The sequence below is a fragment of the Mastigoproctus giganteus genome, chromosome 9 (assembly GCF_048544385.1).
Source record: "Mastigoproctus giganteus isolate SK-2022 chromosome 9, ASM4854438v1, whole genome shotgun sequence".
Taxonomy (NCBI): domain Eukaryota; kingdom Metazoa; phylum Arthropoda; class Arachnida; order Uropygi; family Thelyphonidae; genus Mastigoproctus; species Mastigoproctus giganteus.
The window spans coordinates 22,020,080-22,037,291 of record NC_143583.1 but is presented as its reverse complement, the minus strand read 5'-3'; the positions used below and the strand labels follow the sequence as shown (position 1 = coordinate 22,037,291).

Here is a 17,212-nt window from a genome sequence, read left to right as displayed (position 1 = left end):
GGTGCTAAACATGGAAATAGTGCTTAAATGGCAGATTGGCTCTTGTTTTAAAAAAAAAAGTAGATTTTTATATTTATACAAGGTATTTTTTATTTATATGGTAGTATGATGTAGCTGCGAACTTACCTGTATCAAACATGGGACATTTTCACCTTTCGCTTGTATTCAGCTTCGGGAGCATCCCCTTTCACCATCCAACAATAATCAGCTACCATGGCGGTACTCCATTTGCTTTTGTATCTTTGTTCCATCACTGCAATGTCTTGATGGAAGCTCTCACCATGTTCGTTGCTGACAGCACCACAGTTTGGCAGGAAGAAATCCTGGTGTGAGTGCAAGAAATGTATCTTCAATGACATGTTACACCCCAGTTTTTCATAAGAAGTAATGAGATCTTCCACATGCTGCCTGTAGTTACCAGCTTTAACATTTCCTAGAAAACCAGTCAGAACATTTCGAAAGGCTTTCCATGCTGATTTCTTGCTGTCACTAAGGACACATTCGAACTGTTCATCTTTGAAAAGTTGCCTTATTTGTGGACCAATGAAAATGCCTGTCCTAATCTTCTTCTCTATACTAAGACTTGGGAATTTCTCTTGCAAGTATGAGTGCAGGACCATTTACTTCATGAAATTTTTCATGAGCCCCAGTTTGATGTGTAGTGGTGGAAGCAAAACTTTATTTGGATCTACCAGAGATTCAAATGCTACGTTCATCGATCCAAGTGTTAATGATTTTCGTTAAGGCCAACTCCTCTTCTCATAGTACATATCCTTGGCACGACTATCCCACTTGCAGAGAAAGAGAACGAGAATAGTCACATGTGGTCAAAGGCTCTGGCAAACCAACAAGTTTTTGTTAAATTTTTGCCATTTTATTACTTAATTGGCATATTAATTTATTTTCTAGAAGTAGCTTTATAGTCCTAATCACACTACTTAGTTATTTTGAATTTAGATAGAGATCTTGTAGGTTACTACTTAGTATCCGTAGAACCTTGTACCATTCAAAACTTGCCGCCATTGTTGTAGTATATTAGATCGGAATAGCGTAACATATATCTTGAACTTGATAATGTAAGGTACAACTAAAACTAGATAGCATAATATGTAGCACTGTATTTGGAATGTTAGCTTAGTATACTATTGTCAATTAACCAATTAAATTTATAAATATTATTAATTTTTATTGTTAATTAAATTGTATTTAAACGGAAATCATACCCCAGGCTAGAGCAGCAAAGAAATGTGCACAAAATAGCTGGAGTGCTGTGGCTTGGGGGAGAACTGAAGGGGGAATCCTCCAACGCATCACAGTCTAAAAGAATGTGAACTGTTTGTTGGACCTTTCGGGAACAGGACATACTATAGCCAAAGAGGATGTCTTTGTGTGTGCCAGATGCAGAGTGTGTCAAGAAATTAGGCACCAACTCAGCATTCTGATGGGCGTCTTTGAGAGTTTGAAGAATTGGGTAGATGCCCTTGAAGGAATTAAAATGGGGGGACCCATCAAGTTCTCAGCTGCCCAACTCAATGCCAGAGCTCACTCTTATGCAACAGGCAACACGGTGGCAGTCTTTAGGGCAGAATGTGCTGGTCCCACAGGAGTTGGTTACTGTCAGTTACTCAATTGTCAGGGAAATGAGAAATATATTGTGCAAAAAGGATAGGTGGAATAGGACCACGGTATGTCTGCCAGGGGCGAAAGTTGATGACGTAGAGCAGATATCATCTTTTAAGGGCACAAAAGATGATATTGTTGTACACGTTGGCACTACACTATCCAGTCAAATTGGCACCGACCAATTTGATTGGATACTATGATGTGGCCACAAAGGAACTGGATGCAAAGAATAATTTTGATATCATATATTTGAATCTTAGAAAGGCTTTTGATACTGTTGCACATGGAAGACTGCCGCACAAATTGGAGCAGTGTGGCATTGGAGGCAAATTGCTGCTGTGGATAAAGGAATGGTTGAGTGGGAGAAGACGGTGTGGTAATCAATGGACACTGCTCTTCGTGGACTAATGTCATTAGCGGAGACCACCAGGGTTCAGTGTTGGGCCAATTGTTTTGTATATTTATCAGTGGTATTGATGAAGGTATATTGGACTTAATATTGAAATTTGTAGATGATATAAAGGTTGGCAGGTTTGTTAATGATAGTAATGACATTATGCTACTGCAACAGGATATAGAAAAGTTGTGCAGGTGGGCTGAGAAGTGGCAACTGTAGTTTAACATTGACAAATGCAAAATACTGCATATGGGTAGCAGTAACCCCAGAGTAACATACCATTTGGGTGGTGTTACACTCGGGTTAGTGGAGAATGAAAGAGATCTGCGGGTAATTGTGCAGGCAGACTGCCAGAGTAGGTCACGGGGTTTTTTCAATGATATACAGGAATTTTGCAAGCAGGAATAAGGCGGTGATTATTTCCTTGTATAAGGCAATGCTCAGGCCACACCTTCAGTGCTGCATACAGGTCTGGAAGCCTCATTTTAGGAAGGATGTAGAGTTGCTATTAAGAGTACAGAGAAGGGCAACAAGACTGGTGAGGGGAACAAAGGAGTGCTCTTACGAAGAAAGGCTTAAGGTCTGCAAATGCAGCATCTGGAGACTAGACACCTGTGAGGCAATCTGATGAGGTGTATAAGGCCTTGAATGGATTGAACAGGCTCAATACTGATAGGATCCTTCCTCCTGCTCAGATTACAAACCTGAGGAGGCATAAACTGAAATTGAGGAAAGACAGTTGTTGAATAGATGTGCGGAAATTTTCCTCTAGCCAACGGGTAGTTGATTGGTGGAGCACTATTGGTGGTGGTTGAGGGGGAGAAGACAGAGAGTGGTAATCAATGGACACTGCTCATTGTTAAATTCATCGTTATTAGTGGAGTCCCTCAGGATTCATTGTTGGGTCCATTGTTGTTTTCTGTATTTATAAATGATATTGGTGATGGTATATCAGGCTTAATGTCCATTTTTGCAGACGAAACGAAGGTTGGCAGAGTTGTTAATAACAGTATGCTGCTGCAACACGATCTAGAAAAGTTGAGCAGATGGGCGAGAGGTGGCAAATGAAGTTTAACACTGACAAATGTAAAGTACTGCATATGAGAAGCAGCAACCCCAGAGTAACGTATCAACTGTGCGGTACTACACTCAGGTTAGTGGAGAATGAAAAGGACCTGGTTGTAATTGTGCAGGCAGATATGAAGTTTTCTTAGCAGCGCAGATGGTCTGCAAGAGTAGTTCATGGTGTCTTGTAAATGATATACAGGAATTTTTCTAGCAGGGATAAGGTGGTAATGATCCCCTTTTATAAGGCAATGGTCAGGCCACACCTTGAGAACTGTATACAGGTCTGGAGGCCTCACTTTAAGAAGGATGTAGAGCTCCTGGAACAAGTACTGAGAAGGGCAACAAGATTAGTGAATGGAACAAAGGGTTGCTCTTAAGAAGAAAGGCTTAAGTTTTTGAAGATTACAGTGTTTAGCGACTAGGCACCTGCGAGGTGATCTGATTGAGGTGTATAAAGCCTTGAATTGTTTGAGCATGCTCAGTGCTGATGGGATTCTTCCTCTTGCTCAGAATAATCACCTGAGAAGGCATAAATTCAAATTGAGGAAAGACAGTTGTAGGATAGATGTGCAGAAGTTTGCCTTTAGCCAGTGGGTAGTTGATTGGTGGAACAGGCTTCCATCTTTTGTTGTGGAAGTTGATAGCCTTAATAAATTTAAGGCTGAGCTGAACAGGTATTTGGAACGAATGGATGGGTGAAATCTGAGCTTTTTTTTTTTTTGGGGTGATGCTACATAAGCTTGCTTTCTTGCCTCATGTGCCTCTACTAATGCTAATTCCAATTAAATGCGAACTCTGCATCCTTATGGGTGTCTTATGAAAGCTAGTGGTGTAGGGTAATTTTTAAATTCTGTAGAGTGGGATCAACTGATGATGTTACCAACGTTGAATTCTAAATGGGAAGCCTTCAGGGACTTAATTTTGGAGGCTACTAGACTTTTCATTCCAACTAAGAATACTGTTCAAGGTTTATGCCTAAATGGATGTCAGATGAATTTATGAGACTTGTGGCAGAGAAGAAAAATGTATGGGATGCACATAAAGTATCAGGTGACACAGAAAATTCTGGCAGATATAAACTAGTCTGTAATCAAGTCACAAAGGAGGTTAGGCAGGAGAGGCAGGTTACGAGAAATGTTTGGCAAAGGATGCAAAGAAAAACAGCAAAGAGTTCTTTACTTATGTAAACTCTTGAAGGAAAGGGATGAATCAAATTGGACCACTTAACATAGATGGGTTGACTGTTCATAATCATGCTCAGGTAGCTGATAAACTGAATGAGTGTTTTGCATTTACATTCACACATGAGGAGTTATTCAATGAGGGGAGTGCCAGAAGTTTATCAAACTCTAACAGAAAGATAAGTGATTTTGTAATAACTGAGAGCAAAGTGGAGGAGAATTTGTTGAAGTTAAACATAAGGAAGGCACCTGGGGTGGACGGGATCTAACCAGTTATATTAAAGGAGGCAGCAAAACGAAGTAAGCAAACCCTTAGCCATAATTATGAGAGCTTCATTGGACTCAGGGGAGTCCCCATGGACTGGAGGTGTGCAAATGTATCACTAATTCACAAAAGGGGTTCAAGAGTTGACACAAGTAACTACAGACCTGTTAGTTTAACTTTTGTTCCGGGAAAAATAATGGAATCACTGGTTAAAGAAGTATTGCAGGATCATCTAGAGAAGACTGCAGTAATAGTTAAGACACAGCATGGGCTTGTTAAAGGGAGGTCTTGTCTGACCAATTTGATTGGATACTATGATGTAGTCACAAGGGAACTGAATGCCAAAAATAATTTTGATATCATATACTTGGATTTCAGGAGAGCTTTTGATACTGTTGCACATGAAAAACTGCTGTACAAATTGGAGAGATACAGCATTAAGGGTAAGTTGCTACAATGGATGATAAAGGGATGGTTGAGTGTGAGACGACAGAGTGGTAATCAATGGACACTGCTCTTCATGGACAAATGTTATTAGTGGAGTTCCCCAGGGTTCGGTGTTGGGCCCATTGTTGTTTTGTATATTTATTAATGATATTGATGAAGGTATATCAGGTTTAATGTCCAAGTTTGCAGATGATACAAAGGTTGGGAGGGTTGTTGAATGCAAAGTACTGCATATGGGTAGCAATAACCCAGGAGAAACATACCAACTGTGTGGTACTAAACTCAGGGAAGTGGAAAGTGAAAAGGGTCTGGGGCTGATTGTGCAGTAAAATATGTAGTTTGCTGAGCAGTGCTGATGTGCTGCCAGGGCAGGTCATGGAGTCTTGTCAATGATATATAGGAATTTTGCTAGCAGGGACAGGGAGGTCCCATTATACAAGGCAATGGTCAGGCCATACCTAGAGTATTGTGTACAGGTCTGGAGGCCTAATTTTAGAAGGATGTAGAGTTGCTAGAATGAGTACAAAGAAGGGCAACAAGATTGGCGAGCGGAACAAAGGAGTGCTCTTACCAAGAAAGGCTTAAGTTCTGCAAATTGCAGTGCCTGGAGAGTAGGCATCTGCGAGGTGATCTGATTGATGCATATAAGGCCTTGAATGGATTGAGCAAACTGAATGCTGATTGGATTCTTCCTCTTGCTCGGACTAAGAACCTGAGGAGGCACAGTTTCAAATTGAGGAAAGATAGTTGTAGAATAGATGTGCAGAAATTTGCCTTTAGCCAGTGGGTAGTTGATTGGTGGAACAGGCTTCCATCTTTTGTTGTGGAAGCTAATAGCCTAAGTAAATTTAAGACTGAGCTGGACAGGCATTTGGAACGAATGGAGGGGTGAAATGGGTGGATGTTTATTTTATTTATTTCTTATTTTTTTGGCTGATACTGCATAAGCTTGCCTTCTTGTATTGTATGCTTCTACTAATGCTAAGTTACCTACTTCGGTGGTTGAGGCTGACAGTTTGGGGAAATTCAAAGGTCAGCTGGATAGTTACCTACAGGAGGAGGGAAATGCATAGGTTATTTCCTTTTATTTTTATTTCTCTCTTTTTTTTGGCTGGTGCAGCCTTTGACTTCCTAGCACCACATGGCCATTATTAATACAAATACTAAAACTTGCTTTCTTGCATTGTATGCCCATGCTAATGCTAAAACAACAATATTTAGTGTAACTCTTAATAAAATGCTGATTACTTTTAAATCACCACATATCTGCCACTCATACTTCTGATAGTGTACACCTAAGAGGATGTTGTCCCTGTTTTCGTATGTTTCTTTTTTGTGGACAGTATACACAAGAGGTATTGAAGGCAGCATATTTTCATTGTGTAATAACTCAGCCTTAAGGCTAACTTTAAAGCCTCTGTAAATAGTCTCCATTCTTTGGAAACGTGCCTCGTGTTCATTGCTGCCATTAAATTATCAACATCCTTACAAACAGTGAGTTCTCCTTTTGTTTGATAGTATCATCATCTTTATTTAGAGTACAAAATTTCACTTTCACAGAATGATCTAGAACAGGGGTGGTGAACCCTTTTAAGGGTGCTCTGAATTTTGCAAAGTACTGTATCGTTATTTTTCTCATATACATTTTGCGTGATAAAAGCGTAACCAAAATAAGAATGAAATAAAAGACATTATTTCAAAGATGCTTTAATAAAGGTATTAAAATAAAATCCTTTATAACAAAAATGTAACTTTTAGCTTACAGAACAAATTAATATAAAATGATAAATCTCTCATATTATAACTATAAAACATCAGTGAGACTTCTGTTGATGCACTATTGATGACAGATACTTTACATCAGACTTATACTTTGTAACTTTTAGAGCTATGCATGCAGCACTAATTTCATTTGTGAGAATACTCCTATTACTAGACTTAAAATTCCTCACCGAGAACAACGACTCACACGAATATGATGAGAAAATTGTTAATGCTGTTGCCAGATTTTTGAAACAGACAAAAAAATTTCAGGAATGGAATTCCAAACTTTTAATACCTCATTTTCTGCAGTTTTCTTTGCTAATCCTGTCACTAATCTGTTCCTTTTCAATATTTTCTAAATTAGCTCTGAGATCAATAAATATTTGCCTCCTAATTGAGCTGCTCTGAAAATCAATCAATCAGTTGCACAACTCAAAATCATCCAGGTCGATCCACTGAAACATTTTCAGGTTCAGTTTGGCTAGTTTTACGCTGTCTGCAAACTTAATGAATTTTGCAGTTTCTTCCAATTCTTTGAACTTTACAAATCTTGAAGAAAGCTGGTCAATGGTTGACTCAGTGACTTTCAGACATAGCATTTGAAGGCTCTGACTGTTCTGTTTTCTTATCAGCTTCAAGATCAGTGATTTGCCACTGTACATTGCATTTAAAAACTCCCAGCTTAATTTCAAATGCCTTTATGTTATCGAACATAATATCAAGGGTCTTCCCAGAATCCTGTAATTTGGCGTTCAAGTCATTTTAATGTAAGCCGAAATCTGTAAAGAACATCAGAGTGTAGGCTATTTCAGAAATTTCAAATCACTGCATGAATACAGCTATTTACTAAATGGTGTAACATCATTACATGCCTGGAAGAGAGAAGGGATGTGCACATGTCACGACTCAAGGTTTTTGGAGTGATGTTCGAGGTTTGAAATTTTTTTTGGGACACTGAATTATGTGTGCCATAGATTTGCCACACCTGATCTAGAAGATTCAACTGTTGTAGCCTCAAGGCCAAAAATTCTGCCTTATTCTTCAGCAGTTCAAGATCCCTGATTAACCTCACTTTCTGTGACATTATGTGGTTCAGAATTGGTAAAATAGTGAATCCCTTGATGTAGATGGCTGTAGTACTTTTTTTTTTTTTGTGTATATCAAGTTGATGTTCATCAGTGTCTTCATCAGAGTGTACAGAAAGTCATTCAGATGATTCAGGAATAGTAGTACTTCACCACACAGGACAAATTGCAGATGGTATATTTGGGTATGTCACTGTCCACTTTTTCTTCATTGCCATCCCTTTTCTAATATAGGTAATATACCATCCGTTTTCTGTATAGGCACCATACAGAAGTAACAGTCTGTTAAGTGATTAATTTTTGGCTTGATGTGCATGAGCAATGCAAAAGGCGTAAAACGTCCCTTTCGATTTACCAACGCATTGAGTTTTAATGAACAGGTAGTGCAGCATAGGTGTGGAGCATAGACTTTGTCCTGGTCACCTACTTTACACCCAAAGACCACAAGGTGTGTCAGGCCACGCCTTGAGTACTTCATACCGGTCTGGAGGCCTCCAGACTCATTCATTTTAGGAAAGATGTAGAGCTGCTGGAATTACTACAGAGAAGGGCAATGAGATTATTGAGAGAAACAAAGGGTTACTGTTACCAAGATAGGCTTAAGTTCTGCAAATTGCAGCATCTAGAGACTAGGCACTTGCAAGGTGATCTGATTGAGGTGTATAAGGCCTTGAATGGTTTTTTGGAAGCTCAGTGCTGATGGGATTCTTCCTCTTGCTCAGTTACTCACCTGAGGGGATATAAATTCAAATTGAGGAAAGACAGTTATAGAATAGTTGTACATTAGATAGAATTTTCATTCCTGTGATCACGACAGTCGGTCGAAAAGCATTGTCAGCTTCAGGAAGGAAAATCGTTTTGAATATTTTCGTTAGATTCTTTTAATTGCGTTAATTTGAATTTTAATTGTTTTGAATTGATTTTGAATTGTGTTAAATTGATTATTTAATTATTTATATTTTACTTTAATTATTTATATTTTACTTTAATGTACCGGTAAGTTGTCGATTTTTTCGTTTTTTCCGTTTTAATTTCTGGAGGGTATCATACGGAAGTGTTCCACGTACTATATTGAGGTAAACTCCTCTTATTAATTTACTAATAAGAATAGTTGTACAGAATTTGCCTTTAGCCAGTGGGTGGTTGATTGCTGGAACAAACTTCCATCTGCTGTTGTGGAAGTTGACTGAATAAATTTAAGGCTGAACTAGACAAACTTTAGGAGTGAATGGATGGGTGAGATGGGAAGGTTTTTTTTTTTTTTGGCTGATGCTGTATAAGCTTGCTTTCTTGCATTGTAAGCCTCTGCTAATGTTAAAGTAGGCCCTTTTTATGGCTCAAGCCATGGGATGGTTTCTTGAAGCTAACATTACTTCTCCACATACGTAACAGAAATCATCTGGCCTATTCACACAATTACGGGGCATATTAATCTTACACAACAAAAATACTGCACAAAAAGTAGGAATCTCACTGAGAACAACTGTTAACTGAGAACAAATCACCCAGTACACTGCTGTATTTGAGTATTACTGCAACGTAGTTAAAGACGCATTTAAGGCTACAGCTTATCACGTGATGCAGGGCAAGGCGACATTGCTGATCACATGATAAGGAGCACGATGGTACTAAAACTTTGGTGTTACCATGCATTTTGCCGAGAGCTGTAGTTGATGTAACTCACTAATATGTGACCCCAGTGTAATTGAAAAACAAAGCCAATCATCAAATTTCAATGTGATTTTCGTGTTCAGCCGCATAAAATTAGTCAAGATTGTGTATTTTCATTTTTTTAACATTTTACACTTTACATTTGTAACAATTTCGTTTTGTTTTCATAACATTTTACATCTTGCACTTTATTACCTTACCAATTAACAAAATTAAATGATACGAGAAAATTGGAAGAATGTTTTCCACTGATTAGCAAAATAAAAATAAATTTACACTTGTATACATATCTCATTTAATACCTACTGTTATATATATGTACATACCAATTGATATTTTCTGTACACTGACTTTTTTTTTTTTTTTTTTTTGTTTTGGGATTATAAAATTTAAAATAGTAAAAAAAAGATAAGCAATCAATAACAAAGAACACAGCACTCACAAATTGCAAACAACATGATACGCTCAAGTTCGATATGGAGTAACAAGTTTGTAAAGCTTAAAAATAGTAATAAAGAGAAGATTCTGAAATATTATTTTATTTTTTATATAAGAAGATTTCAGTGAAGGGAAAACACATTTCACCGTAATAACCCACAGAATTCCAGCTATCGGTATTATCACAAATGCAATAAGGACGAGTTTACTACCCATTTATAATATACTGCACTAACAGAAAAACCAAATAAACCAATAAGTGCAAATTGTTTTTATTGTTTTATGGTAGTGACCTCTAGAAATGTGCTTTAGAAAAATATCACAAAGGCATTCAAGTTGATTCTTATAACTGAACATGTGATAATGGTGAAAGTGTAGTGCATTTTAATGATTTGAACTGGTTTATTGAAATTTGATTCTGTAGCATAGCTGATTCTACTAACCAGTGATCATGTTAACTGGCACCAACTTATTTCACTTTATAATGGGCTTATGACTGTCTCAGACCAGACCACAGGTCCTTCCTTGCAGCTTTTGTAAACATTTTGGCTGCATGTTGGTTTTTTTTTTTTTTTTTTTTTTTGCATCCTTTAGCTGAAGTGATTTTTTGTGTTGTGCTTTAATTAATATATGTCAATTTTTACAATTTCCATTATAAAAATCACCTTTTAGAGAGATAGCTTGGTTATATAGCGAAAATTTCAACTTCTGAGGTCTTGGGATGAATTACCAAAAAACAACGTGTTATTGGGTTCACATTACGATATTTTCATGATACAGTGGTGTCTCTGGAATAGATTAATATCTTAAAGCGGTTGTCCACTGTATATGTCTCTTACTTTAGTTATCATAAATCCATTAAGTGTCTCCAAGGATGTTTCACATAAAATCATCTACCTTGCATGCTTGCCACACATACTGTTTTTTTGATACCCAGAGGTGGAAAAGAGAATTTCCTACACAAAGGCACAGAATCCACATTTCAATCTCTGGGTGTCAATTTAATTTGCATATATATGTTCTGTGAAAGACATTATGGACTAATGCCTTTCAAATATTTATTTCTTGGTATTTTTACTTGGTTGGTCAACATTATAGTGAATATCAAAAATCAAATAAGAATTTTAAAAAAAAATTATAAATTTCATAGAAAAACAATTCACTTCTTTTTTTAATGGATTAACATCCTCTATGTATACTTGTATATCATTTGATTCTGTTTCATTAAATTCTGTATCTGATTTACAGAAAATGTTGGCTTTTGTAAGCACAAATCAAACGAAAATAGCCAACAGGCATGATCTCTTCCTCTAATTTTTTTTTAAAAGCTATTTTTGTGCTGCTGTCTCTTATAAGTTATCTATAATATGTATAAGAGATGGCAGCACTTACTGGAAGATTTCAAGAAAATTTGTACATAAAATGGACACCTTAATAGAAACGTACTTGAAACAACCCTGATAAGAATATGTTATCATACATACTGCAGCAGGGAGCCCATGCACATATAAGTTCTTACTCCTAGAACGTTTAAAAACTAGGCTGATTAGTGTCTTGGGGGATTAAATTAAGAGAAGATTTCTTATTTGCACTTATAATTTATTTTTATACATTACAATCATTATCAAAATTTGAACAGAATATCACAGTAGAAAAGATAGTTTCACAATTTCATTTTTCTTATTTCTTTATTACAGAGAGAAGTTTGGAAGTTTTCACCAAGACAGTGAGCTACAATTTTCTGAGATTGATATATCAGAAGATAATGGATATGGACTAGCAATTCAAGAAGATTTATCAGGACCATCAGAAAGAGAATCACATACTTCAGTTTGCCACTCTTCATCATGGGGAAATAAATTTAAAGATGACATATTATCAGGAACACTTAGCACAAGCAGTAACTCCTCAAATAGTGAGAACTCAAGCAGCTGTTCTTTTTCTTCTAGAACACGGGCTAATCCAGTGTATAAAGGTGCACGACCTAAGATCAAGCATGAAACAGAGAAATCAGGTGATTCTGAATTTGTTTTCAATAAAAAGTTGCTATCCAAAAAGATACAAAATTATGCAACTGTGTCTACATCAAGCAATTCACATCATAAATTGCTTAATGTAGATGAAGAAATATGGGATACTGATTTTGACAGGAATGATAAAAAACCTACATTTATTCCAGAGGAAAAATGCTGCAAATCATATGACTCTAAAATTTCTTCAAGTTCTGATTATAGTGCACACATTTCAGATGAAAAATGCTGGGATACGTTTGACATTGTAGATGAAGAGCATTCTACTAAATGCAGTGAATCTGAGGAATACTGGAATACACCTACTGATAAGCATAGTGTTGTTGATGAATACTGGGACACACCTGATAATAAGCATAGTGTTGATGAAGAATACTGGGATACAACCACTCATCATCAGACTAGTACAGTGGACAGTATAGCTAAGGAGAGTATAATAAAATCTAATCTTATTACTGATGGTGGAAATAACAGTATACTTAACCAGGAATCATTTGCACATTCGACTAGTAGAGATAAACGAAATCCAGATGCATTTCATAACACTGATACAAAGTGTCAAGATATAAAGCATCTATCTACTCATTTAGATGATAAATCTGGGATATTCCAAACTGCATCTAATAAGGATATCCATGAAAAAGCATCTGCAGGTGGTGTGAGCTTTCAGGAATTAAAATTTGATGCAGTTGGTGATCCGTGTAGCAGTAAAAATATGGTGAGCTTTATGTCACATGAAAATCATACTGAACACCCCAACAAATTTAAAAACCCACCAGAAATTTCTAATAATGTTGATACATCCAGTTCAGAGTTGCAGAAAGATACATTTAATGGTTCTCATGATTTACATATATCGGGATATGATCCTTCTGGTGTGTGTAATAATGTTCAGACTTCATTTACTTTACAAAATCCACAATTTGTGCATCACTCGTCCTCCTCCTCTACTCTTACTTCCACCAGTAAAATTGAAAATCTGCCACAAAGAGATATTCTTGTGAACCAGCCATTGCCATCAGGAGCAAAGTGTGAACCAAATGGTAAGCCCCTTTCTGATATTTCATATCCAGCAGGTTATCCTGAAAAAATACAAAATCCTTTTATGCCTTTTAATTCTCCTCTAGCTGTTCCCAATCTTGGTCTCTCTCCCCCTCTTTTACTTCCAGTATTACAGCAATTGTTCTACTACCAGCTAACTGGAATGTGGCAACATTATTTGCAGCTGCTTCAGAATTTTAATCTTACTTCAGAATTAATGCCTCCTGGAATGGGAGCTTTTATGGGAATAAATATGCCATCAGTATCCCAATTGAAGCAACAACAATCTCAGAAAACAGAAGGTAATGGAGCATCAGAAAATTTGTATAGACAGCCCAAAGAACCTTCACTTGCACAGCTCTCTCAGTTTTTTCAAAATCCAGTTATACAGGAGCAATATTTCAATACCATTAAAGCTGGAAATTTCAGTTTGAATAATCCAGTTGGGCAACCTAGTTCACCAAATTTAATCTCCTCTGTGCCTAACTCCTCTTCAGAATTTGCATCAGCTAATGCTGAACCACAAAACACATTGCCAACATCATTTCCTTTAGAAACTTCAAGAATGGAAAACAGGCAAACTTTAGCCAACTTGAGTACTCAGGTCAAGCACATTAGTATATCTGATAATCAAATAAACACAAAACCAAATTGTTCCTTTAAACAAGAGAAACCTCAGTGGTGCCCACAGTATGATATTAGAAATGACAAAGATAAAATTTCTACCAATCACCCGATACCATCTGATATTAATTGCACCAGAAGGTCTGGTGAGGGTCCACCAGTTATTTCTTTTGCAAGTAGTAACAGTTGTGCTTCTGGTCATAGTACATGGAATGACTCTGGAGAACTCTCAGCAAACACGAGAGGATTTGATAATCATATAAGTTGGAATAATACAAAGGAAGCTACTAATGGTGGGAAAAAAGGTTCTCTGCCTGGTGTTTGGGATTCTTCTGATGACAAACCATTAGTGGATACTAATAGAATTAATGGCATTGATCAGGTTTCTGTTGATCCATCTTCTTTATCTGCAAGAAGTGAAACTTTAAGAAGGATGAACTCAAATTATTCAGGTTTTAACCAGGAACATAATCAGGAATACAACTTCTCTTCAATAGGTAGAGGTAGAGGTCATTTGAAATGGAGACAAGGTAAATGTGCTGATTCACAAGAAAAACAAGGTTATCAACACACTAAAAGACCTGGTTGGAATGAGCATAAAAAAGAATGGTCAGCATTCAAGGTGAGTAAATTTAATTCAAAATGGAACATTGTAAAATATTGGGGATGGGGAGGGTGTCCAGCCTATGGGCTTCAGTCCATTCTTCATACAATTTTAAACTTAGGGCAAACATAACACTTAGAGCAGCCATATAGGCAGCTCTAAATCTTATGTTTTCCCTGAGTTTAAAATTAGCCACAAAAGTTTCATATTGAATTTAAAAAATCCATTTTTAGTAATATTTGATTTTTTTGTATTACTTTGTTACAATGTTTTATGTATCTTCTTAATATTTAACAATAAATTAGATAGTATGAACCAGAGCTGTAATGTTCAATACGTTCTACATTGATATCAATATTTGTAAAATAATAAGAGAGGTTTATCTCAATACAGTACGTAGAATACTTCCATATGATACTCTCCAGAAATTAAAACGAAAAAATGGAAAAACTTACATTAGAGTAACAAAAATAATTAAAAATCATTTTGACGCAATTAAAAATAAGAAAATTAATTAAAAAAATTTAACGAAAAAATTGCAAAGCGATTTTCCTTCCTGAAGCTGACAACGCTTTTCGACCGTATGTCTTGATCACAGGAATGAAAATTACAGAATGGAGGTGAGTATGAAACTTAAATAAGGATTGGCTTCATGCATGTGCATAAAAGCCCACGAATCAGAGATGAGATATGGCCGACGAACATTAACAGAATTTTCGTGTAATTTAATTTCTACAGTTTCTGCAATTAATAGTTACATATAATTACGTTGGAAGCTAAGTATTTTGGCCTCATTAAATTAAAAATTGTTTTTCGTTAACGGCTTGAAAGGCTAATTCTGAAACTGCTGAACGATAAGAACGAACTGAGGCCGCATGTTGATTAACATGAATATTTTGGCCTCGTTAAATTAAAAATTGTTTTTCGTTAATGGCTTGAAAGGCTAATTCTGACACTGCTGAACGATAAGCATGAACCGAGGCCGCATGTTGATTAACACGAATATTCAAAGGAAAACACGTCGAACCTTGGTAAGACGAGTTGCAGTCACTGCAAGAAATGTTGTATACCTGGTCATTAATTTGTGTTGTGAACAAGGAAAGGACTGAGTGTTTTTTTTTTTTATGTAAACCCCAAACACAAGAGGTACTAGAACCTATAGTACTTTGTACCGTGCTTGGGTTGGAGGTTGAGAAGATGAAAGAAGATATTTGTTGACATTGGACTTGAACTTCTGTAGACTAATTTTCAGGAAATACGTAGGAAGGAAGGTTGTTCCAGAAAACGGCAGTTGAATGAATGAATAAACGAGGAAGATGAAAAGTTGGTTCTGTGAGTTTGAAGTTGGACAGTAAATGGATGTTGGCTGGTGGCGGCACATGTTCGGACTGTTTTGAAAGAGAGAGCGGGAATTATAGAAAACAATTCAGAAGAACAGTGCCCATGGAAGTATCTGTAGAAGAGGCATGCAGCAGAAACAGTACGTCTATGAGACAGTGAGTGGAGAGAGACTGTTAGAGATGAATCATTAATTAACCTAACTGCCCTCTTCTGAATGGAATCAAGAAGCCTGAGAGAGGTTTGGGGGGCACCACCCCAAATGTGGGAACAATATTCCATGGCAGGGCGGATTTGTGATTTATACAGAGGGAGAAGCTGTTTGGAAGAAAAGTAACGCCGAGAGCGAAAGAGAAAACCAAGTTTTTTTAGATGCAGAGGAAGCAATATTTGTAATGTGCTTGTGCCAAGAGAGATTAGAGGTCAGGGTGATCCCCAAAAAAAAAGATATATCATTTTGCCTAGAAATCGGAGTGTCACTAAATATAAGCATAGGAGCAGAAGAATCCTTTTTGCGAGATATAAGAACAAGACTGAGTTTTAGAAGGGTTGAAATCAACTAAGATGTCTTTGCCCCACTGGAGAATTACCTGAAGATCGGCATTTAAGGAATTGGTAGCAGATTTTCGAGAAGTTGAAGCTGATTGAACAGGGCAAGGTTTCTCAAAATGGAAAGTGGAATGCAATGTGCTATCATCGGCAAAACTATGGATAGGATTTCCTATCAATGGAAGAAGGTCATTAATATACAAGAGGAAAAGAGTGGGGGAAAGAACTGAACCTTGGGGGACACCGGCATTAGTGAAGAAGTTAGAAGACAGAGCCATCTACCATCACCCTCAGTGAGTGATCAGAGAGAAAACTGGATAACCAATTACTAAAAACAGTTGGCAGACCATAAGGTGGAAGCTTGTTTAGAAGACCTTTATGCCAAACATGATCGAAAGCCTACATACATACTTGAACACAGTATTTTAGTGTGGTCAGTATTTTAGCCTTATATAATGGGATTATGATGTCCTTATCTCTACTAGAAAATGTTCGATAAATCATCGATAGGACACCATGTGCCTTCTTTGCAACCTGTCTACAATGCACGGAGAACTTCGTGTCTGACCGTATCGTAACTCCCAAATCCCTTACTTCCAATACTGACTTTAGTTCAACTCCATCAAGAGTATAAGTTATTTTGGGGTTATTGTTCCCCAGGACCTTGCATTTTGATTAATTATAGCATCGCTGCCACTTTTCTGACTATCCCTGAAGTCGGTCTTGGTCACCCTTGGCAGTGATCATTAACTACTCTACTGATCTTTACATTATCAGCAAATTTAGACATCATGCCCTCTATCCATTCATCAATGTCATTTAAGAAAATCAAAAACAACGGTGGTCCCTTCATACATTAACCCAATCTGAGGAACGCAACATATATCACAACCCTCTGCCTCCTGCCCTATTTATTCATCAAATGATTTTCCCTGAGATTCCAACCAGTTCCAGCTTATAAAGTAACCTCTCATGTGGGACTGAGTCAAATGCTTTGCTGAAATCCAAATAAACAATGTCAAAATTATTCCCTAAATCCAGTTTGTGACTGACCTTGTCAAAATAGCTAACCAGATTTTAGCATTAG

At 37.0% G+C, this 17,212-nt stretch overlaps 1 protein-coding gene across 1 annotated transcript in view; it reads left to right on the top strand.

Annotated features, from left to right (window-relative positions):
* Window positions 1-17,212, top strand: part of LOC150080085 (uncharacterized) — a 190,026-nt gene that overhangs the window by 162,511 nt on the left and 10,303 nt on the right. The window contains exon 13 of the mRNA XM_090381665.1: window positions 11,637-14,256. Within this exon, the coding sequence (XP_090237791.1) occupies window positions 11,637-14,256 (2,620 nt within the window). The remainder of the gene's footprint in view (window positions 1-11,636; window positions 14,257-17,212) is intronic.